Raw genomic sequence first — 24,389 nt, 5'->3', positions numbered from 1 at the left:
ATGGATCGCAACATTTAAAATATATTTATTTTCAATCATACGAGGAGATATTTCACAAAAGGCATTTTAATACGACCTGTCAAAAATTAAAAGGGAAAAAAAAAAAAAAAAGCACTCTTAAGAGAGTTGTCCTGGGCAGCTGCCTCCCAAAGCTGGCAAAGCCCGCTCACACTTAATTTTCTGCCCCGGCAAATCCTAATTCCCATGAGGTCTGAGAACTCATTTTTATTTAAAAGTTCATTTCTGGGAACAGGCGTCGCAGCAGAAGTCAAACAGTGGGTGCTGACAACCGATACAACATGCGATTTTAAGGCATTCGTTGAAACACACGCACCTCTGCCCACGATTGCCAAGTGACCTGCCCAGTGCACATCAGCTCCAGCCGGTACTTCACAGCACACGTGTGTGTGTGCATTGAGTGAGGAAACGGAGCAGGCTCTGCAGGGGAGGGTTCGGTTTGGTTAGTTTGGTTTGGTTTTCGTTTGGTTGGGTTTTAGGGGGAGTGGTCGTTTTGATTTTGCTGCTTTTTTTCTTTAATTTAAGCAAAGTTTTACTTAAATGAAAAGTAGGCACCTGCAGCATTTGCGCTAACATTTTAGACCAAACAGAAACGATACCCGAAACGCCGGTTGGGGTATTTCTGTCCCTTCGGATGATTCAGTCAGGCTTAAAGCCCGGCTTATCCCCGCCGCAGTGTCCAGCGGGACTAGGTAGGGCCCCAGCACGGCGGCGGCTGCGGCCGGAGGGCTCGGGGCGGGCGGGGCGAGCTCGGCATCTCCTCCCGGCACCTCGCAGTGCCCGTGACAGCTTTGTCCCTTCGCTCAGCCTCGAGCAAGGGGCAGATGTTGCGGCGAAGTAGCTGATGCCCCGCTCGCATTTCCCAAGACACCTGCAGCAAAGACACCCGACACGGGGCTTTGGAGGACCGTGGGTGGAGGGGATATCGAGGGATGCGCGGGCCGGGCGGGAATACAAGCCGCAGAGGCGCTTCGCCGGGCACGGAACGTCCTCACGCCTCCGCTGCCCGGCCGGAGCGGGCGAGTTACGGGGCAGGGAGGCGAATCGCCGCGCCCGAGCGCCTAGGGAAGCGCGGGGCCGCCGCTCCCGGCGGAAGGAGCCGGCGGGGGGCGCGGCGGGGGAGGGACAGCAGCACCTGCCGGGCTGCCCAGCCCCGTGCCCGCGCCCGCCTGCCCGCCCGCTGCAGTGCTCATGCGCCCGCCCGAGCGGGTTTAAAGCGGGAGCGGCGGCTGCCGGGGCTGTGCCGCTCCTGGAGGTGCGGGCAGCGCGCAGCCACGGTGCGGTGCGGTGCGGTGACCCGGCTGGCACTCCGCTCTCCGCCGCTCTCCAGGCTCAGCTCCGCGCTGCCCCATCGCCATGTGGCTCTCGGCCCTGCTCCTCGGTGGGTACCGCGGGGAGCGGCGGGGGCCGGCGGGGCGGGCGCGGAGCAGCGCCCCGACCCGCTCCCTGTCTGTTCGCAGGCGCCTTCCTGCTCTCCGGCCCGGTGCGCGGCAGCGACGGCTCGGGTGAGTTGGCCGCTGTCCCCCTTCCTTACCCCGGCGGGGTTTCCCCCTCGGAGCGACTCTGCCCGGCCCGTCCCGCCCCGCCGGGAGGTGGCGGTGCCCGGGGAAAGCTTGGAAAGCTCGGCCGCGGGTACTCGCTCGGCCCTTCCTCGGTGCGGCTGCCTCTGGCCGGGATGCGCGGGGAGCTCCCGCCGGGATGCGCGGTGGGCAGCGGGGCGCCGGGGAGGGTGGCGCGGAGCCGGCCGGGGGGAAGCTGCAGAGGGGCACGGAGGGTGTCTGGGAACGCTTCCAGGCGGGGGTGAAAACTCCTTCCTGGCACAGGCTGAAACAGCACCGTGGTGACAAGTGTGCCCATCGAGGGCAGTGCCGGTAGTAAGAGTGAGTGGGAGTGTGTTTGTGTGTGTTATAAAGGCACTCGTACAGTGCTTGGCAATTTGAGGATCTCTGGCACATTTTAGACCATGGAATTGATTAAAAACATTTTAAACCTGCCCTGCCATTATTTCGACCTGGAAAGCAAAAGAACATCCTTAGGATGCCTGGCAGGGTATGGCAGGGGCTGCCTGCTGTACCATCCTGTGTTGGACTGCATCCTTGCTGCTGGAGAGCAGGCTCTCCTGGAACCAGAATCAGGAGCCACGGGAAGCAGTTGGAGAAATAATGTGACAGAAGGACGCAAGAAGTTTGTCTGCCCCTTTCAGTGGAACCTTTCACCAAGGGAGGATAGGAGCCTGCAGAACAATGTGCTTGCAGATGCAGGCCTGGCCTGCCGAAGGTGAGTGACCTCAGGCTTTTCTGAATGGTTGTTAATGATTTCACAGTTATTAGGAAGCAGGATTTGCTGCTTATTTTGTGTTGAATAAAAGATTTGGAAAATTCTTTTGTGCTAAACTGATAGAGGTGTATGTGACATGAGTGCTATGGCTAAAAAAGGAAAAAATGCACAGCAATAGAAAACCTATCCAAACCCCAGTTCCTTTCCATTTTTTATTTTACAGGTGCATTATAGATTAAATGCTGATAGTCTGGCAGGAAACAAATGAAAGGTTTTCTGGGATGCTTCCTTCGGGGCTGAAGGTATCTGGAATTAGTTAAAATAGCATTAATGTGAACAGTTTCTGTAGGATATCGCCTCTTACCATTATTCTGAGCCTAAATTCAGCAGCATTTAGTTATTGAACTAGAAACTTGCAGGAATGTTTTTAACAGTGCCTAAATTCTGTTGTTCAGAGTAATGAAAGAACATTAATTTCCTCAAGAATCTGCTGTATTTAGGCTCATAATGCTTGGGAAGATCTTAGAGGATCTTAAAACTTTCTTTATACTCCTACTGGAATGGATACAAATGCTGCCAGGTTCAACAGTTCTGGTTGTCACACACGAGGCTGTGAGGGTGGGTGAACAGTGCCATGTGATGGCAAGTGGCCTTAAGCTGATGAGAAAAGGGCAAGTTTCAGATCAAAATGAGTGATATAGCCCTGAACAGATTTCTTTAAATCCCAGTGCCCTTGTCCAGATCAGGATATGTACTCAAGATTTACCTGAATTAGTATGCAGTCTGTGAACATGTTTTTCAAAACATAAGCAAGTGTAGGTTTGCTAGTATGTCTTTTTGTTTTTTCAACTGTGAATAAGGTACATGGGAGCATTCCTTGTGTAAGATAGAAAAAAGCAGGCATATTTGAAGCCTTAATATATAAAAGGTAGATATAAAAGGACCTAAAATATTTATATTTTGAAAAGAATATTAAACATTAAAAAGAATGGGAAGCATAATAGGGATGTACTTCTCTAATTACAACTCGTAATGCTATTTTTCTTGTAAGAACCCCTGTTTTTTATTTTGTAATAATGTATGTAGGATTTCTTTTTTTTCCTTTGCATAAACAAACTGTTTTCCTGAAGCAATTCTTGGAAATTTCAAGATTAGAAAAGCTCAGATTTTTGCCTATGGATTTTATTTCTCTAGAATAATTTAAAGGAGTGATTCCCGCTAAAAATTAAGTGAGAACTTTTATAGATTGACAGAAGAGGCAGCTCTTCACAGCAAAATCAGAGTACATGGGAAGAGGCACCAAAAAGATGGAAGTTGATGGAGTGATGAGTGATTGAAAACATGGGGTTTTTTAAGAGAGAAGTGATTTCTTTTTTTTTTCTTTTTTTAGGTCAACAGTGATGGAAGACATTCTACCTACCCTACCCTCTAAATATGGCTTAAATTGGGAAAAATTACAGTTTCTCTTCTTTGTACTTTGTTTTTGTAGGGTACTCTGATGTAGTGTGTTTCTGTGAAGCTTGAAGGGTGTGTGTCTTGACAGGATGGAATGATAGCAATTTTATTGTGGTTCTAAAGCTCTAATTTTATGTAACAGAGCATAGGTCTCTAGTCTTCAACAGAGTCCAGAATGGGTAGGAGTCTAGAACTGAATCCTTTCCTTTAAATTGTAAGTTTGTATGTATTTCTTCCAAAAATACTTGGATTTAGAGTGTTGTATCACATAAGTATTGAATGAAATGCCTCCACAGCTACTGCTCTTGCATTCTTCAATTACAGTGATTAAAACGTGGGTTTAATCTCAGTTACTTTATATATAGATATAGCTCTTGGGCAGTTTTTGCCATGTTGAAATGTCTTGGATAGACTAACAAAAACAAGCACTTCTGCAATTTCAATAGTAATATCATATATGAAATTTCTGAGAATGAGTATGTAAGCCATCAAAGAACAATTTTATATATTCTAGTACTCAGACCACATTAATACATTTTCCTGTTTGCAATGAAATGATTGAAGGTTTATGGATTGGATGGCTGATGATACATTAACAAACAGGGAAGAGCAAAAACCAATGCAGAGCTGATACCGTCTTAATTTTTGGCAGCAAAAAAAAATGGCTCTTATTTTGATACTTCAAACAGTTTGAATGTTCGTCTTGGTTATAGAGTTATGGCTTAGAGAAAACTGTATCTACCTACATAGAAAACCAAAGTGAAATTGTTGGTTTTTAATTAACAGCATCATTTACTTCAAAGTGTGTGTTTGTACCTCAGTGCTGATCCAGCTGAGGTGTAAACTGCTAAATCCCCTAGCTACAGCATTTCAGCTCTTCAGTTCACACAGCAGCAAGGTGCACCCTTCCCTTGGAAGCCTGCCTCTCATGTAGACAAGGATCATGACAGTCTTTAGGCTGCCAGTACAGAAGAATACTGTGGCTGGGTTACAATGGATTTCTGTGTTTTCATTGCCAGGGAAAACACAGAAAGATTATTTCTTCCCCCCATCTTCTGTGCTATGCAAAAGCCTGCCACATGACAGTAATTAGTAAGTACTTGGTGATGAGGGAAATACAGATCTCCAAGCGATGCAGGGTTTGTTAACTAGACATGTCTAATTACTGTCTTTGTCTGCACAGCCAGCCAAGGAATTCAGTCAAGTACATTACATTGGAAGCGACAGGAATTAAAACTTCCTGTGGTGTCTTGCACTTTTAGAGGCTGGAAAAATGTTGCAGGGTGAGAGGTACACACAGTGCTGGGAGAGTACCAGTGGTGCTTATTTCAGTAACTCCTCCAAGGATTTCCACCCTTCCAACTGCTGTTTGATTTTGAAGGTCTTGCTAGGGGTCATTTGCTGGATACTACCTGATCAGTGCCCAGTAACTAGCAAACATGCTTGTAGAACATCCATGAAAGTATTAGGGGAGTCAAACAGCAAAGCAAGTCAACTTCTTTTAGCACATCAATAATATAGCCCTTTTGACAATGAAAATATGGAGCCTCTAGATATAAGCACTGGAGATTCTGCTTGATTTTTTTTTTTTTCCCCCAGTCTTTTGTTTTTAATGGAAATAAATAAGACTAAGCATGGAGAGGATGTGAGTAGGTAAGACTAAGTACTAAAAGAAACTTCTGTATTTCTTAGAATACTTGAGAATGAGATTAAATCACTTTACAGTGTCTTGCTAGGTAGACAACTTTTAGTACCTTGAGATGGGAAAGATAAAGAAGTGCTTACTGCTTTCTTTTCTTCTTACTCTGGACTATGTAGGTAGATTTAGCATATATAAGTCCCATATTTGTACTAACAAATAGCAAAGATTTTTCAGGAAGGTATGATCAGGTAGTTCAACATAGTTTCAGCATAGCATTAATGACTATTGTGTACAATTAAGAGTAAAACTACATGCATAGTTGATGAACATGTGAGTTCAATTTACACAACCAGAATGAACAGACACACTTCCCTCTGCATCTCTGGCTGTGACTGTTCTGCTTTTCAGCTCTTAGATCAGTGAGATTAGCAGGAGGGATCATCTTTTCCATCCCCTGATGAAGAACAGCATATGCTCCAAGAACTTTCTTTTATAAGCAGCATATGTTGGGGCCAGGAAACACCCTAGGGTGAGAGGGCAGAAAAGCAGGTGAGAGACAGATTGCTGATACCTGGAACATATAGTCCTTGGTTGGAATGCTGTGGTGTATGCACTGATACCTTGGCCAGCCTTTGCCAGCTCTCACCTTAACACTGTGCAAAGGTAGTGTTCCAGGTGCATTTAAAAAAGGTTCTTGCACCTTCTAAGTGCAAAGGCAACATGTTCCTTAGGTAGTTCAGAATAAACAGCCAGGCATGGTTTGGGCTTGGGCTACTGAATTGATAATGATCTAAGCCAAATCTCTGCTGTGCAACAGACCAGCTGATTGTGCTATCTTGTGTAGTAGAAGGATGGTAGTTACCATGCAAGATAAAGACCTCTATGTTTTCCAAAGAAAAAGCATCAGTTTGCCAAGCAAAATTGTGTACTGATGTTAATCTGTGTCTGCATACCTTCATTTCACACAGGCAAGAACAGTGAAAGATTAATGATGATAACCTGAGGAGCAACTTTAGAAAAATGCAGAGTTCTATGTAAAAAAAATGCATGTGCCTCAGCTGAATAAATAACTTTTGTATTACTATGTGAATCTGACAGTCCTCTGCACAATGATAATGATGTAAACCTCACTGTAATGAATTGGTACCAATGTTCTAGATCTTACTGTATTACTGGAGCAAGGAGATGGGTATTCTTTTTTTTTTTTTTTTCCCTCACTGGCCTCAGTAGGATTTATTGTAGAGGCTAAGGGAAATTCTGCTGTCAACCTGCTTCATAGATGCTACTGGAGAGAAGATTCAGAAATTCCCAAGTGATTTATAAATGCCTTATGGCTGGAGGTTTCTGTGGGGATGTCAGAGCCATTTAATTTCTCCCTTGGAAAGTGCCACACACATCTGTGGTCCACCAGCCCTCAAAGGTCTTTCCCTTGCCTTTCTCTCTCTGCATTAAACTTACAGATGTGAATTGTTTTTCCTTGTGTAATGTTCCTTGGATGTTAATGTTGTTCGCTCCTTTTCACCTTTTTCTGCCACTTTTTTTGCATAAATAATTTTGAGGTATGTGCTGCCTTGTTATAACTGTACATTTGTAAGCTCCAAAGACATCTCTGTAGTCATTGTACCTAATTTCAAATTCAGACATTGCTTTAAACTTGGAAACTGTAGAGACATTAAAAAAAGAAACCCCAACAACAAACCCTTAAGATTTTTAGGTCAAAATTCTTATTTTCTCTTTAGCTTCTACTGCTATCACGTGCTTTACAAGAGGACTTGACCTTAGAAAGGGGACAGAAGATGTCCTTTGTCCAGCAGACTGTCCTCTGTGGCAGTTTTATGTTTTTGGGGATGGAGTTTATGCCTCTCTTTCAAGTATCTGTGGAGCTGCCATACACAGGTAAGCCAGATGATTGCTAATCCATGTGCTGAATGAATTCATGTAGCCTTTGCCACACTTATAAATCTTAGCCTTTTGATGCCATCAACGTAAAAATCTCTCTGGATTTTGTGTGTCCTATTAACTCAGTAGGAATGCCACTGGGAGAAAAGGAAAATGTCTGTGCAGCTTGCAGGTTATCTGAGTTGTGTTTAAGTGTTCCTGAAAACCACTTTGTTCCTGAAATGGTGCAGCATTGTCCACAGATGTACTTTCATTGCAAAATCACTTGTGTCACTAGAGGCTATGGAAGGATACAGTATAAATAGTAACTAATTGAAGAATAAAGGGAGGTTCACTTTCTGACTTGCTTAGCTTGAGTCAAACAAACTATTTAAAGGAAATGCAGGAGTGGTTTCAATTTTTTTTTTTTTAACATCAAGCAACAGAAGAAAGCTCTTTCAGAATATATTGATGTGATGCTGCAGCTATCAGGGTATTTTTTATGTTAAAAATAAACTACAAACTTAAGACTTTACAGCAATATAAATGGCTAGAAGATAAATGGGGAAAACAAAAGTTTTGTGAGTTAGTATTCATTGCTTGACACTTTAAATGCCATAAAAAAACCATGCTAAGCATTTAAAATAATATTTAGGGGTCTGTCATCACTGTCTAGAATCTTATTTAAAGTGTCAATTAAAATTCCATAACTTCTAATAAGACTTCCAAAATTTGGGCTGTTTGTGTATTATTTGAATGCCTAGGTTAACTAAAATGAACTCTTTTTTTAAAAAAATCGACTTGAAGAGGGATTTTGACTAGAAACTCTGGAATTTCTCAAATGCTGTAAAAGAGTCAAAGGGCGAAGGTACTATAGGAGGAGCTAGAAGGAGCTTGAGAGGTATTGTGGGAGTCTGTTTCTATTTGTTTTCAAAGCTTGAGAGTTTGTCTCATATTTACATGTCTCCATATGTATTTTATTGTTAGACAGACTTCCTTCTAATGCTTCTGTAAAAAGAATGAAAGTCTCCATTTAGTGTGCTATAAGTGTCTTCGTAAGTGTTAAAAAGAATAAAATTACCCTTTGTTTCTTCACTCTTCCTAGTTAAGGTATATAAAAAAAGTTTGTGAAAGAATCTGGATCAAATGCAGGTAGTGACTTTGGATTTGCTTATTTTGTTTTTTCGTTTTTGAACTGAGGAAAACTGAGACTTCTTTCCATTGTCATTTTTTTCTGAGGCAATGTTTGTATTTAGTGATGTTGCTATTTATTTTAACATTCCATTTATCTTGACATTCCATTTCTTGCCAAAGATGTCTTTACTTTAAGAGAAAAAAGCTCTTGCTATTGACCTATTTTCTAAAGAGATTAAATAAAGACTTGAACATTTTGTAAAGACACAGAAGTTCTTAACCAGTTCAACTAGGCAGTGTTCTTGAACTTCCCATGCCAGGGCTGTCTGTGACTAACTGTTAGGAAAGTCCCACCATGAAAGCTGCTGGGACTCAGTTCTGTCACAGCTGGGAAATATTTCTACAAAGGGAAGAGGAACAAGAAATGGAAGATGTGTATTTCTTTCCATGATTTGCATAGTTCTCCCATAGATAATAAAGCACAAGCTTTATTTTATTATATATCACTTAGCTCTTCCTTGAGATCTGTACCTTATAAACTATGCATACTATTATTCTCCAGCCAGAAGCATGAGATTGTAGAAAAATCCACATTTTTCCATAGTAAGAGTCAATATAAATTGTACAACTTGTGAAATATGCAAACCTTTTTGTAAAACCTGCATCTGATAATCTCTCTCCACAGACATTGTGAGAATGAGGGTTCTAATAGCAATAAAGGGATTAAACTATTCTCAACTTTCTAATCTGGACTTCCAGAGTGGATGTAAATAATTATTGTTCAAGCCTTCTGAATATGGTAGACTATAATAAGGTATTTTGAAAAAGCAGACAAAAGGTGAAAAATTATTTATTTAGGTGAACTGCTGTTTTTGAAGACTGCCATTAAATTGGGGGCTATTAATTCTGTTTGCCTTTCATACTCAGAACAGAATGTGAGAACACTTTGGTGGATTTGCTGCAGCTGTTAACAGCCATGAATAGCCCTGGCAAGAAAGGATTGATGCATGGAGGAGAGGCAATAGCTGTTTAGTTCTCAGCTAATTTTGGTGCAGGCTGCAAAATCCAACAAAACCTAGAAAATACTTGCTCCTTCTTGCCCTGTGTTGCAATGTCTAAACTCCATACTGGTGTGAAAGAAATTTCAAGATGATATTCCCAATAGGTCATCATAGTTTGCTGTTATTCTGATACACGTAGATCCGTGCATTGCAAATTGTGTAAATTTCTTCCAAATAACTGAACTAACCACTGGTTTCAAACCAGGTGCACCCTGGATTTCACTGCCTGGGGAGTGCAGCACAGCTCTGTACCTTTAGCACTGTTGGGGACTTGCCCTGTGTCACCTGCTGGGGCTGTTGCTGTTATCTTATGGAAAGCACAGTCAGACAATGCACAGCATTTCAGCAAACATCAGTCTTAGGAGCAGAGCTTGTTTTGTTTTTTAAACAGAAAATGGTTGTGTGAGCATGGATCTTTTCCCTTCCACATACACTTTATTGTGCATGCTGGGTCTATACGGAGGTTGGATCCCTTAATTTTTATATAAATCAAATAAGGCTTAGTCCTAGGAGTAATTTCATTACTGTGAGGCAGTTATTAATGCAAGAAAATACTATGTAATGCATGAAAATAATTTAGCAGCATTCAGCTACAAATAATTCTGTGCAATACAGATGAATAAGCTTTCTCCCTGTTTTACCTTGTTATATTTGGCTTTTTCTCTCATTTTTTGTGTAATTACTCTTAGGAAACAGAATATTTATTAAATATTGTTCTTTTTCTGGGCAGAAGAATAAAAGATTTATTTGTTGAGGGAAGAATGGAGAACCTCCTACCAGGCTGACACTATGTAGGCATGAAAAACTGAGTTAAATCTACCACTGAGTGATTAATTGGATTAATAATCAGAAGGTCAAATGAAGGACTAGTTTCTCAGCTTGTGCAGTTCTGTTCTAGTGCCAATTCCACTAAATGGAGACATATCCCAATGTGCTAGTATTTGGATGTTAAACAGGCATGTAGATTTTTTTCATAACCTTCCTAACTAGTCACAGGGTGAAACCATTCCTCATTAAGCTCTGGGGTCCCAGACCTCAAGCCTAACAAAAGCATATCATGGTATTTCCAAGCTGGCCACAAAGTGCCCATAAACACAAATGGCACCTGAGCTGCCCTAGTGTGTGCTAGAGGAATATTGACATAAATATTCTGGCTAGAGGGATTTCTGAGCAGGTGTAGATCCCCTGGGAAACTTTGGGATAGTGCCTGCTTGTGCTGCTGAACTTTGTTCCTGCCGAAAGCAATAGGGGTGCAGAGGAGACAGACAGAAAGAACACAGCTCAGGGGTCCAGAGGATGCTGGCATGAAATCCTGATCAGGTCTGCATCGGTGACTGATGGCAATCAGGCAGCAGCAGGAGACCAGTTTGGAGATGAGAAGGATATTTCTTGGAGGGATGGAGAAAGGCTGGTTATTAGGAAGGAGTTTGCAGATGATGACAGTAGGAAGGGAAGATGGGAATTCAGGTAATTCAGCTGTCTTGTCTGAAGTCCCTGAGGATAAACTGACTGCAGTTACATCTATAAAGCTCATCCCCCATGGCCAGAAGGCTGTTTTTGGTCTAGGCATCAGTTTTGATATGTAGACTCCTTGAAAAATTCATTCAAAATTCAGCAACACCATGTTATCTCTTTCTCCAGGAGTGCAAGTAAACAGTTCTTGCACACTGAGGATCTTTAAAAGTTTCCATTTCATCTGGTGATTTGCCTCAATTCAATTCAGATTTTTAAGTATGTTTTAGCTGAAATTCCTGTATTTAAGACTTCTCTTCTGTCCTTGCCTGGTATACTCTTTTGTGAGCTGTTGCACAGTGAGGTATTGGATTGCTGTCTTGTGTATCTGCTTTTCTATTTCATTTCTTACCATTTTTGAGCCAAAAATACCATTTAGGTATAAATTGCAGATTGTTATTAACAAGCTAGGCAAGAGAATGGACTGACAGCTTTGACATAAAGTTGCTGTCAAGCAGCACTGGCTGTAACATAATGAGTAGGGAAGTGAAAGCTGTTCCTGGAATATCTGCAGGGTTCCAGTTTAATCAAAACAGCCATGGCATGCAAGTCAGTCACACAGGAGCAAAGCAAGCAGCAAAAGTCAAAGCAGATTGTACTGACATAAGTCATTCTGAGGAATACATAGGCACTTCACTCTTTAAAAATCATTGCAGACCCACACAGGATGAATCTTGCTGTGAGTCAATCGTAAATTATAGCAGAAAGGGATTTGCCAATCTGGTTCAGAATACAAAGGGAGACTGGCAATATGTGGTTTATTCCATGTCATCTTATATAAACATGCACTCTGAGTAGACTCACTTGAAGAAACTCCCAGGTAAAACTGATGAAATTGTAAAAGGTGGCCTTAAACTGTTAATTCACCTACAGAACAAAATGGCAAGAAAGAAGGAGTAACTTTCATAAGGCTACAGTTCATGTTATGTTTACACCTAATATCAGCCACTCACATTAAAGAGAGCAGAGCTGTTGTATGGAAAAAGTGTATCCTCAGAAGGCAGTATAGAACTCTGACTTGTGTTCAAATATAGAATCAATTGTTTTCAAGAAATAGTGAAGGAGCAAATAAATCTAATCCAGCTTCACTGTAAAACTTCCAAATACAATGGAGACTAGGTCGATTATTATTTTTCCTCTAGAATTATTAATTAAATTTAATTATTTACTATTGTTGCAATTGAAATGTAAAATGCAATAGACAAAATGGAATGATATAAAGAATATTGATCACAGAGTGCTTAAAATAAGCTGAAATCATTGTTTCCAGGAATGCTGCTTAAGCTGAGCTTTCAATCTGGATGTTTTCTTGAGTTCAATTCAACCAACACTCCAAGATGTGAGTCCACAACAAAGTGAGAAGAGACACTGAGCTCTTCTTAGGAGCTAGCTTGGGCATGGATGAGGTTTGCTGGTGTCAGAACTGAAACAGCTTCACTAAAATTGAGAATACAAACTTAAAATAGAAACTGTTCCAAATAAACACATTCCATTTGACAAATTTCCTTATCCATTAAGACTGAGACACTAATGAAGGCTTGAATGCCTAGGAGAAAAAAAATTGTATTCTAATTAGACTGAAATATTCTAAGTACATTTATGTGCTATTTTTCTCAAAGACAATTTTGACTTACTGGATTTTCATGTCATTAAAAACTAACCAGTTAATGGCTCTGGTCTGATTTTCCCTCACTGTTTTTTTAAAGAACTATAGAGTGCTGTTTGTATTTGCCAGCTTTATAATCTGATTTTAAATTCATTCAGGATAACCTTGCTGAAGTTCCTTTGTTTACATAACTCTATAAAGTATTCCTAGATGAGAATATATCTGCAGATTTTTAAACTGTTATCATAATTTTCCAAGCTACAAGAATTAAATATATATAGCTACAGTTCAGTTTAAAAGTGCAACTCACATCCATGAAGTACAAATGTCTTTTAACAGCAATCCACATAGAAATTTATGTGGAAGTTGCTTTTGCCACAGATATCTAGAGCTCATATTACCAGAAACACTTGCAAAATTTTCTAAACTCTGGTCTTGATTATTCTACTTTCAAGACACTTTTTAAATTCAATTAGGCTGGGGCATCTTTTCAAGCAAGACAAACAGAGTCAAAAAGTAAACACAAAGGTGCACATTGCTGTTTAAATAGTCTTGAAATGATTGCTTGTCTCCTAGAACTGTACCTGCCCATGTACTACAAAGCATTGAGGTTTTGCTGCCTCTTAGAGAAGCTCGGCTTTGATTTTTGGCCTCTAAAAATAAATGTTCTTTCAGTAGCACATAAAAAGAGATCTGACTGTTCTGATGCCTCTTATTATCACTTAGGAATTTATATGGCCTGAAGCATCACTCTTCTGTATTAGTCTAAACACTGCCAGAATTTTGGGCTCTCCTGACTTTTTTTTAAATTATAAATCTGTGTAATCTTTTCTTCTCTGTAGAACAGTTTCCTTTAAAAATCTTTCCAGGAACTTGCAGATTGTTCTAGCCTGAACACAACTGCCTGCCTATATGGCACGTTTTCGAGGAGGCTGGTGATGAAAATTCTAATGATGGCATACCTATACTGCATTTTCTTGTGACTATGATGTCTGGTTTATGCCAACTCTTTTTGACCCTTAGGGGGGTGCTTACCAATGCAGGAGGAGCTGTAAGGGTGCAGACTCTCCCAGGACAGGACAGCTACCCTGCTGTAAATGCCAATGGGATCCAGTCTCAGGCTCTCTCCAGATGGGCTTCATCTTTCTCAGTGTCTGGTAGGTGGATCACACCTATTGTTTTGCAAAGTATATTTGAAGCACTGACAGAACTGTAGGACACTTCTCCAGTGTTCCTGTATGCATAAAGAAAGTGATTGTCTGATGTGTAGCAACAGTTTTCACTTCTAATTTGTTATTGTATCAATTACATAAAGAAAAACTATTCCAGCTAGAGTAGCTAGTCTGTAGCAGAAGCTGATACATAAAAATGGATCCGTTATTGAGAATATAATGACATGCTAGCAGGCAGTTGACAGTTCCATGGCAGTTCAAGCTGATCAAAGTCAGTGCTCCAATCCTGCCATTGCAGTCTGGTCCTGCTGCCACTTCCAGCAATTTAGTTTTATCCCTTCTCTCCCCCAGCCTGTGTTTGCGCAGGAATATGTTGCCCTTTGTCAGACCTTTCAAATACCTTGTGCAGTGTTCCATGCAGAGAGAACTCTGACTCTCCCAAAATAACAATAATGTCAACTTTCGTGTGATGTGGTCATAAGCTACAGTGCAGTGCAGTGGTTTTGTCCAGAAGTTTTTGTCCCCATCGTTGAGATAGTTGTTAATTACAAGTTGCCTAATTGCAGACCAGTTGCCATGCCTTGTCACTTAGATGAGGTTAAACTGCCCTCATAAAAACATGCAGAAGCATATTGGTTGTGTATGTTGTTGTGGTTTTAAAAATATGGAAGTGTGTGTGTTTGGTGGTATAGAAGGTTTGTGAAGCAGACCTCTCTAAAGTGTTCTTTTAGCTTATTTAAGATTTAAGCTTATCTAAGATCCTAGTATTCCTTGTGTAGTGCTCCTTGTGAGTTACTAGCTGAGAACTTGGAATTACAGGTAGTTTTGGTGAGAGTGAAAGTGAAATCCAGTTCTCCAGATCAAGTTCTCCCTTTATCTGCTAGAAATAATGGCTACTACAGCTCAAAACCTGTCATCTGATAAATATGCTGTAACTACTCATCAGCTGCTGTTGTTTCAAATGCAGAAATTAATTACCTGTAAAACAAGGAGCGCAATACTGGATTACACCAAAGGTTTGACTAGGCTTGTATCTCACTCCCAGAGTAGCTCACAGCAGATGACAAAGAAAGGTTATTGGAAGTACAGTAATTCTTCAAGCACTTGTAACAACATCTAAATACACTAAAATCCAGTAGAAGTGTTCTTGTTTTAGCAGGTACCAAGAACACAGCGCTTGAAGCAGTTGGACGGTCAGTGTCAACAGCACGTCCCTCTACAGGTATGCAATCTCTGCTACAAGGGAAGCCTCTGGTGCTGTGATGCACTGCAGTGTGTGAGCCCCTGGCTTAAATAACCTGTTTCATATGATTAACTTATTTTTGAAGAAGAAAATATGTACAGTGTCTGATTTTGAAGTGTACTTTTCATCAGAAAAAAGAGGAATCGTATGTAATCTTGGAGATTGATTCTGATCTCACTAATGTCCATGCAAATTAAATAAAACTTGAATGATTTTGGAAAAGTAATACAAATAACACAGAGGGAGGTAAGATTTCATGAGGTCATGGGATATTAATTTTTTTTAAGTGATGGAGAAGACAGAGTCAATGCATTCCTTCTTACAGAACTACTCCACAGCTGAGTGCTGTCAGGACACATGTACCAGAAATGTAGTTGATATGTGAATTTCACCACAGAAAATGATGCATTTAAACATTTTTTATGAAGGTTTGTGCTATTAAAATGCTTGACTTGGATGTTGTTTCTGAGCAGACCACTTGGTTTACTGTTTAAGTAATGGTTTGCTTCCAAACCATTAAAACTGGGTTGTACAGCAGAGTTGCTGTGAAACAGTAACACTTGGGAAGGTGAGGTACAGAAATCCAGCTGGCTTTGTACGACTCAGTAATCATACAGGTGGAGAAAATATTTCAAATATATTTCAAACATACATTTGGAAAAGAATAATGTCCAAGGAGCAAAGCAGTAGTAGCAGAAATTTAATCATTAAACTGAATGACAGTTCCTACTGCAGATAGATTACACTCTAATTTTTGGAGTCAGAGCTTTTCTGCTTTAGTTCAGTCCATTCATCTTCTTGTTCTTAAATGATTCATGCTGTTTTCTTCACTGAAGGTAAAAGACCTAAGAAGACTCTTGATAAAAAGGCTGGAAACAAAGGTAAGAACACAGAGATTTAACTTTTGCAAAGCGGAATACTAATATTTAATGGGTGTTAATAAGTCTAATTATTTTGGATGTTCACAGACTGTAAAGCTGATATTGCATTTCTCATTGATGGAAGCTACAACATTGGCCAACGTAGGTTTAACTTGCAGAAAAACTTTGTTGGCAAAGTAGCTGTAATGTTGGGAATTGGAACAGAAGGGCCTCATGTTGGAGTCGTACAAGCCAGGTAAGAACAGATCCACACAAAATATAGTGGAGTAATTGATAAGAGAAATAAATTAATATATCACTTCCTATTTTGCAGAATAATATCACTCAATAATGGCTGATGAATAGCAAGGGAAAGCAAACTCTTGAGCTGTAGCACTGTTTGCTCTGTGCTATACTGACATGACAAATTTGAACATCTTCTGTCTCTGTTTGGTGTTTGGATAGAGAGCAGCTGGACTTCCCACAGCCCCTCTGCTGCCGACAGCTTTGCCTCTCATCTTAGTAGAACAGCAGGAAACTCCCTGCAGAGGAGAGATAGCCCTTCCTAAAAATTGTAGAGAATAGTCCCACATGGTTGTGTACATGTACAAAACAAAAACCTGCTCTCACCAACTGATAGGTTATTATAGCTAATGTTTTTCAAATTGTAACTGGTCACTTTTTTATTTAAAGATTGTTCATAGAATCTTTTAGGCTGGAAAAGATCCTTAAGATCATCTAGTCTAACCATTCAAGGTACTGTGTAGTTGAAAAGCCACTGCAACATTCAGCACAATGGCTGAAGGTTTTTTCAGCCACAGCTCAGTTTGCTTGTGCTCAGCAATTGCAGTTTTCCAAGGTTCAGCCACTTTGGCTATGGCATCTGGAAAAAAGGAAGCACAGAGAACATACTTATCAAAATTAACTAATTTCAAGAAGATGAAGCATCTGCTAGATTAGCACAGGGTTTCTTTAATCGCATCTTTCTTTCACCATTGAAGCCTGTTCCTCTCCCTGCCTTTAAACAATTGTAGAGCAAATATCTGAGTCTGATTTAATGACCTGAGCTTGCTGTTACAGTCTCAAGCAAGAAAGACCACATTCATGGCAAAAATCATCTGAACTGCTTTGGATGCCTCTTTTAGGATATGATGAATTCCATCCTGAAAAATCCAGTTTCTGTCCACTTTAGACATCAAAAGCAGGGGAAATGAACCCCACTCTTGCTGTCCCTACTATAAGATGAAGAAAAATTCATGGAGAAAATAAGTTAACAGTTGAACATTCAATTCTCCATTAGAAATCAGTCTTACAAACAATAATCCTTATAGCCCAAAATGTACCATTTCAACAGCTATTCTCCTTGGCACAGGGGTTCATTCTAGTGATTCTGATGCAGAATCAGGCCATTTATGCACAGCAGCAGCTCTTTGGCTTGCAGGTGTTTGTCATTCTACCCTTCAATTGGCAAAAATAACTTCATTTCTTTTTGCTTTCTACTGTAAATTAAAAGTGATATCTGGAATAGCATACTTAAAGACTTTAACTTCTTCATCAGTAGTTAGCTTACCTTGAACTTCTCAAATAAAAAAACTCACATTGCCTTTTGCAGGAATTTTTTATAAGGAAGGTATTTCTCATACAAATAGCAGAAAACCTACCGATCTTTAATTATTCAGATACATTTAGTTTAACACCTGGCATGTTCTTTTTTTTCCCTGTATGTATTTTTAACCTAATGTTTTCAGCTGCTTGATAGGCATATGAATCAGGCTGTTATTAACTTGCCCATTCAGGTAGGTAATTCCTCTTGCTAAGGATTGTTAGACAGACTTAGCAAGGAGTATCTTTCTATTTTAGTAAATAAAATCCAGAGAAAAATATGTATTATCAAGAGCAAGATGATTCCAAGTGTGTTTTAGCTTACTAATGCCAGTATGAAAAGTGAACCTTATCACTCTGACTTATTTTTCCACAGTGAACATCCAAAAATTGAATTCTATCTGAAAAACTTCACTGCTGCAAAAGAAGTTTTGTTTGCTATAAAGGAATTAGGGTTCAGAGGAGGCAATTCCAATACAGGTGAGGTCATACTCCCACTAAAATAGAAATTACTTCTTTATGTATTTTTTATAAATATGTATATGTATGTATATGTGTGTGTGTGTGTGTGTAAATATTGAAATTCTTATAATTCACATAGGTGAGAAATTGCTTTAGATGTCACAGGTTCAATTTATATATGTGTGTGTGTAAATATTGCAGTTCTTATAATTTACATTGGTAAGAAAGTATTTTAGATGCCACACTTACCTTAATCAGATTTAATGTTTTTCCACTAGAACATTGCCACGTCTCACATTTAATTTCCAGAGGTTAGGGCTGCTTATTACACATTTGATTAGAGTACACGTGTAAATGTAAAGTACAAGTAAAAAATGTCTCCTGCATTTAAACAGTAATTGACTTTTCCCTAGTAACAGAATGATATCTTGAGAGAAATTCTTAAAAGGATTAGTGGTTCCTTCTTGTTGGGTGGCTAATCAAAGAGTTAGACTAGTAGTAAATAGTAAGGAGTTGTGAAAAGACATTTGCCTGTCGTGGTTTAGCCCCAGCCAGCAACCAAGCCCCACACAGCTGCTGATTCACTTTCCCCTAGTGGGATGGGAGAGAGAATTGGGAAGATGAAAATGAGAACATTTGTAGATTGAGATAATGGCAATTTATTAGGGAAAGCAAAAGCCACTCACAGAAACAAAGCAAATCAAAGAATTCATTCACCATGTACCATGGCTAGGTAGGTGTTCAGCCATCCCCAGGCAAGCAGGGCTCCAGCTCACCTAACAGTTCATGTCACGACTCCAAATGTCCCCTCACCTTCGTTCTTCTTCCCACAGCTTTACTTGCTGACCATGATACCATGTGGTGTGGAACGTCCCTGTGGTCAGCTGGGCTCAGCTGTCCTCCTTGTTCCCCTCCAGCCTCCTCGCTGGCAGGGTGGCACAAGAAGCAGAAAAGGCTTGGCACTGTGCAAGAGCTGCTCACCAATAACAAAAGCATCCCTCTATTATCAACATAGTTTTCCACACAAATCCAAAACACAGTCCCATACTAGCCATTCTGAAGGAAATTAACTATCACAGACCAAACCACCCAAAGGTTGCAACTAATCATCTAATGATGTTGCATTTCACAAGCTGAATTTAGGTCTCTCCTGAACTTTCTTCCTCCCAGTCCATTTGGCAGGTACTAATATATCTACTTCCTAGTAGAAAACTAGACCGTGAGCAAAAAAAATATTGTCAGGGAATTCTACCTCAGCTTTATCTGTGGGATTTTTTTGGGGGGGAGGGGTGTTGATCTGGGGTGGTTGGTTTTTAATGTAGAGGTTGCCCAAGTTTCATTATTATCAAATTTTCTGGGGTACCATTTCAATACTGCACTATGTTCGACCTGTAGTCATAACACAAATCCTGCACAATTTCAGATGGGAAATGGATCCCAGAATGAATCACCACTGTATGCATTATTTCTTCATATGCTTTTTCTGTTCAAAACAAGGGAAAGCTTTGAAGCACACAGCTCAGAAATTCTTCACTTTGGAAAATGGAGCACGGAAAGGAATTCCCAAGATCATTGTAGTGTTTCTAGACGGCTGGCCCTCAGATGATCTAGAAGAAGCTGGCATAGTGGCCAGAGAATTTGGAGTCAACGTGTTCATAGTGTCTGTAGCAAAACCCACAACAGAGGAGCTGGGAATGGTGCAAGACATTGGTTTTGTGGACAAAGTAAGAAAGAATGTTATTTGGTTTTCAGCCATGAATGTAATTCTGGAGAACTTGCTTTACAGTAAAATTCTAATGAACTAATATATGTATGTATAATAACTCATATAGATGAATAGATCTAGAAATATGCTCTCAAACCAGCTGAATAAATTATCCCTGCTCCTAAGTAATTTAAAAGAATAGCAGAAGGAAGGTTAAAGAAACACTGGAGATTTTTCCCTGCTAAAGGGGCCACACTAAGGTACCACTGTCCTCCCAGTTCAGAGGCTTGGCCAAGTTGTAGCTCCTGGAATTTGTAATTGCATGAAGACTCTCAGTGCAGAAAATTCCCCTATCTCAGGTATGGTTGATTGTGCCAAAGCAATGAAATGCTGATATGATATATTCTCTCTCCTTAAAGAGCAGACAGGAAGATGCTTATTTCTGTACCTACTCTGTGGATCATTATTTACTTACTGTCACTACAAAGAGGACAAAAAATATGGAAAAACATATCCTACCAAGTTTGTGTACAAGCCTTTGATCTTGGAGACAGAGTTTTGGATCTTGTTCTGTTTGAGTTAGAGTGGAAATTCAAACACCAATCATCTACTCTAACATGAGCTTTTCTGATCAGTAGGTCTTTACTTACTCTGCAGTGAGAAAACCCCTAATTTCCCACAGGGAAGTTTTAGATGTCTAATTTCAGCAGAAATGGCATGAACAGAATGAAGCTCTGCCTCTTCTAGAGATATCTAGCTGCTGATTCCAAAGGCAGTGCAGGCAGGTCCAACCCTTAGGCTCTTACAGAAGCACCGCAGAGTGGTTTGGGTTGGAAAGGACCTTAAATGTCATCGAAGTTCCCTACCCCTTGCCAGGGGCAGGGATGCCACCCAATAGTCCAGGTAGCTCAGGCTTGGCCTTGAACAGTTCCAGGGATGGGGCATTCACAACTACTCTGAGTAAACTCTTCCAGTGCCTCACCATCCTCAGTAAAGAATTTCCTCCTAATATCTAATCTAAATCTCTCCTCTTTTAGTTTAAAACTGTTCCCCCTTGTACTATCACTGTCTGTACCTGCAGAGGCACAGAAAGACAAGACCTTAAGAGACTGAGGCCTGTCCTCCCCTTCTGCATTTTGATCTTAGCCAGATTAGTTATCACACCTTGGAGAGCTGATTTTGAATTTAACCCCTTTCTCAGTTACCTTGTATTTTATATGCATCTTATGGAAGGTAGGGGGAAATAAATTTTATTTTGGATGACCTGGAGCTATATTTCTACTCATCTCTATGTCTGTGTTTATGACACAGACATTTTAGATTACAAAAATAAAGGTCTTATCAAGTTCAAAGAGAAAACGCAGAGGCTAATTTTCAGTGGATAAGAAAAAATAAGGAACTTTCAATGCTTTGGCTAATCAGTATCATCATGACTTAGTTCCCATTCACAAAACACAATTACAATTTTCAGTTGTTGCCGTTTTTGTGAATAAAGCTAAATTATTTGAAAACTTTCAGAGCCTGGGGGGCAGGGTTGGCTTTATTACTGGATAAAATAAGCTATATTAGAGCTTTCACTGACTTCAAGTGCAGATGTTTCAATTTCTTTAAAGACATATACACAAAAAACCTCACCCTAAGCTCCTACCACAAGGCTTCATTTCCAACCTGCCTTTGAAAGAAAAATCATAAGTGTCTGAGTATTATCCATTGAATTGCTATTGGCACCCACCCACTACATTTTGTTTTCAAACAGGCTGTCTGTCGAAGTAATGGCTTCTTCTCTTACCAAATGCCCACCTGGTTTGGTACTACCAAATATGTAAAACCTCTTGTCCAAAAGCTGTGTTCACACGAGCAGATGCTGTGTAGCAAGACTTGCTACAACTCTGTCAACATTGGTTTCCTGATTGATGGTTCCAGCAGCGTGGGAGAGAGCAACTTCCGCCTCGTGCTGGAATTTGTCAGCAACGTGGCAAAGGCTTTTGAGATCTCTGACATTGGCTCCAAGGTGGCAGCTGTGCAGTTCACCTATGACCAGAGGACCGAGTTTGGCTTCACAGACTACATGACTAAAGAAAAGGTGCTCTCGGCCATCCGGAACATCCGCTACATGAGCGGGGGCACTGCCACTGGCGATGCCATTTCCTTCACAACCAGGAATGTGTTTGGGCCAGTGAAAGATGGACCTAACAAGAATTTCCTTGTTGTTCTGACTGACGGTCAGTCTTATGATGATGTCAGAGGACCTGCTGCAGCTGCACAAAAAGCAGGTAAATTACATATTTTGAGAGGTGGTAGAAGTTGATCCATCCTATTTCTGCTGCACTGCAAATGTTAGGATTTTAAAGTTTGCAAAGTATCATACTTGCTTTGAAGTCAGCAAAATGTAAGCCTCAATAAGCTGTTTTCCATTAAGATGAAAAAACCGCAGCAACCAGTATTATGGAGTCAGGTATGAGCAGACTCACCTATAGCAGCTTAGGGGTCAACATACACCCAGTCTTATTTCCTTAAACAGTAGAGTTAGAATAAAGAGCTGAGTAGCTCCATCATCATCTAGGAACAGAGTAAGTTTTGGCCAAAAAGCTCACTGGGCTGATGATGCTTGAAGTATAAGTCCATAAGGCACTACGTATACCTAAAGGAACCAAACTTACTTTCAAAATAATTTTACACAGTGTTACTTGAATTTCAAGACTGACATTGTAACTGCTACCTTCATATGTGTCACTACAAGAACAACTCAGACATTAGCTCTTATGATACCTCATACTTCCTTCAGGATTTTTCCTTAGACAAATCTAATTCCTGGTATTTAGTGGCAAAATCTGATTATCTTTGACAAACTGCAAGTGTTGAAACATGCTTTTCAAATCCACATATGAATGCAGAAATGGCTGGTTTTCTTGTATCTACAGGCAAAATGGCGTATTTTTTTTTCCTTTTTGTAGGAATAACAATCTTCTCTGTTGGTGTTGCCTGGGCACCTCTGGATGATCTGAAAGACATGGCTTCTGAACCAAGAGAATCTCATACCTTCTTCACCAGGGAGTTCACAGGATTGGAACAGATGGCTCCTGATATTATTAGAGGCATCTGTAGAGATTTTTTGGACTCTAAGCAATAATGCAAAAAATCTGCTGTTCGCTATTACTACTTTGAAACTAAAAATCATGAAATCGAAATGGTCCCCTAAAGTACAGATGTTGTATTCTTAAATATGCTATCATAATACAGAGGAAGAAGAAGGAATACTTTTTGTTTCTGTAATCAGTCAAAGATTATTGTGAGCTTGATAGAAGTTGTACTTGACACTGAAGTGCAGAATTTGGCCAACAGTTAATATTTTCAACAAGTATATTGAATCCCGAAGTTTAAAGCTTTGCATATCGTGCACTTAAGGATAGCAGATACCCAGAGGAAATAATGCAGCTCTGACATTTTTTCTGCTACTTTCTAGATACTTTCTCATGAGTTCCAAATAATATCATTTTAAATACAAGGTACTATCTTCTGTAAGCTTCCCGTAGCTTCCAATTCTGTATCTTTGCAAAGAGTTGTGCTGATAACATGAAGAACTTTTAGCACTCTTGTTGCACAACATCCATTATTGCCAGGCAGCTTAAGAAAAGATATGACAGATTGTAGCTGAAAGACTCGATTTTCACTAGTTGGGGTTTTGCCATTGTGAATGATACTGCCAGCTGGTTGGCAAATTTTACATCAAAAGTCATTTAACTTCTACCCACAGATTTCTGTGGATCTATTTGGTTAGTTCTTTTGGCACAGAACTTGAAAGGTATTTAAAGCACAGTAGTTCTTTGAGGATCTGGATTCTAATATATTAGCTACTACTACTGGTTTCTGCACCACTGAAGTCAATAGTGATATTCCAAATGTAACTGACAACCGGATATTTCCTGTCTGCTGCCTCGTACTGTCTTGATTTGACGAAGTTGTTATTGGCTAGACAGAGACAGGAATCTTGCACCAAGAGATTAAATTAGACCACACACTGGGAACTGAAAGCATTCAAATTCAAGCATAGAGGTATCTCAAACCTCGAAACCTAACTGATATATATCAGATTACATGCTTAGAAAAGAAGAGAGTAGGCAGACACATTAAGTGGGGTTTAGTAGTTCACAGAATAACAACTTCATAATGGTATTAAAAACATCTCTATAGATGTGTGAGGTTCTCTGAAGATGAAAGAATAGTTTTCTTGAAAAAGACTTTCATTTGATTACATACCTAATAATGTTGATGTATTTATATGTACACACATGTGGTTAAAATGTGATATTCACCAAGTTATTCCAGAGTCCTGGTGTGAATAACAGACTCCAAGTATTCTTCAGAAAATAAAGGGGGTTTGCAAGTAAAATGTATAGTAGAAAACAAAACAGCACTTTCCCTATCAATCTGGGGTCTCCCTTTTTTCCTCTCCCCCACTAGTGATTGTAAAATTTCTAGTAGTTACGGAGTGGCACAGAAGGGATTGTATTCATTGGGCTTTTGCTGTGCACTTTTTAATAACTTATAACTGGCTATATATTACTCTAAACATAAATGGCAAAGATGCCTTGTATTTTTCTAGTAACTGTTATGCTTAATTTTGTTACGTGTTTATAGAAAAGCGTATTCAGCTTTTGCTGTATAAATTCATATGCTGTATCAATTTTGTGCAAAAGTTTAATTCATTTAGTTTATAAACTTTTTATAGAAATATATATTGCAAGAAAACTGGGACTGCTGC

General features: G+C 40.0%; 1 protein-coding gene across 3 annotated transcripts; it reads left to right on the top strand.

The window, feature by feature from the left end:
* The first annotated feature begins 1,046 nt into the window (after nucleotides 1-1,046).
* COCH (cochlin) lies at nucleotides 1,047-24,382 on the top strand. 3 transcript variants are annotated; one of them, XM_085061964.1, is made up of 11 exons: nucleotides 1,047-1,399; nucleotides 1,479-1,523; nucleotides 7,132-7,288; nucleotides 13,607-13,740; nucleotides 14,915-14,977; nucleotides 15,835-15,879; nucleotides 15,967-16,114; nucleotides 17,837-17,940; nucleotides 19,420-19,646; nucleotides 21,384-21,900; nucleotides 22,582-24,382. In XM_085061964.1, exons 1-11 carry the CDS (start codon nucleotides 1,375-1,377, stop codon nucleotides 22,755-22,757), a joined length of 1,641 nt encoding a protein of 546 aa, XP_084918090.1. In that variant the 5' UTR covers nucleotides 1,047-1,374; the 3' UTR covers nucleotides 22,758-24,382. The 3 variants fall into 3 exon arrangements, with proteins under 3 accessions (XP_084918090.1, XP_084918089.1, XP_084918091.1); XM_085061963.1 differs by having other exon boundaries at nucleotides 1,049-1,399; nucleotides 14,912-14,977; XM_085061965.1 differs by lacking the exons at nucleotides 1,047-1,399; nucleotides 1,479-1,523 and adding an exon at nucleotides 3,973-4,842 and having other exon boundaries at nucleotides 14,912-14,977.
* The last annotated feature ends 7 nt before the right edge of the window (nucleotides 24,383-24,389 follow it).

The sequence above is a fragment of the Lichenostomus cassidix genome, chromosome 5 (assembly GCF_008360975.1).
Source record: "Lichenostomus cassidix isolate B80296 chromosome 5, HeHo_3.0, whole genome shotgun sequence".
Taxonomy (NCBI): Eukaryota; Metazoa; Chordata; class Aves; order Passeriformes; family Meliphagidae; genus Lichenostomus; species Lichenostomus cassidix.
Note: the sequence above shows the minus strand (reverse complement) of the source record. Positions and strands in the feature narration are given on the sequence as shown.

Coding starts and splice junctions, on each gene's coding strand:
- COCH (XM_085061963.1), top strand. CDS start 1,375: ATGTGGCTCTCGGCCCTGCTCCTCG. Junction 1,400..1,478: donor GCTCTCGGCCCTGCTCCTCG/GTGGGTACCGCG, acceptor GTCTGTTCGCAG/GCGCCTTCCTGCTCTCCGGC. Junction 17,941..19,419: donor AGGAGGCAATTCCAATACAG/GTGAGGTCATAC, acceptor GTTCAAAACAAG/GGAAAGCTTTGAAGCACACA.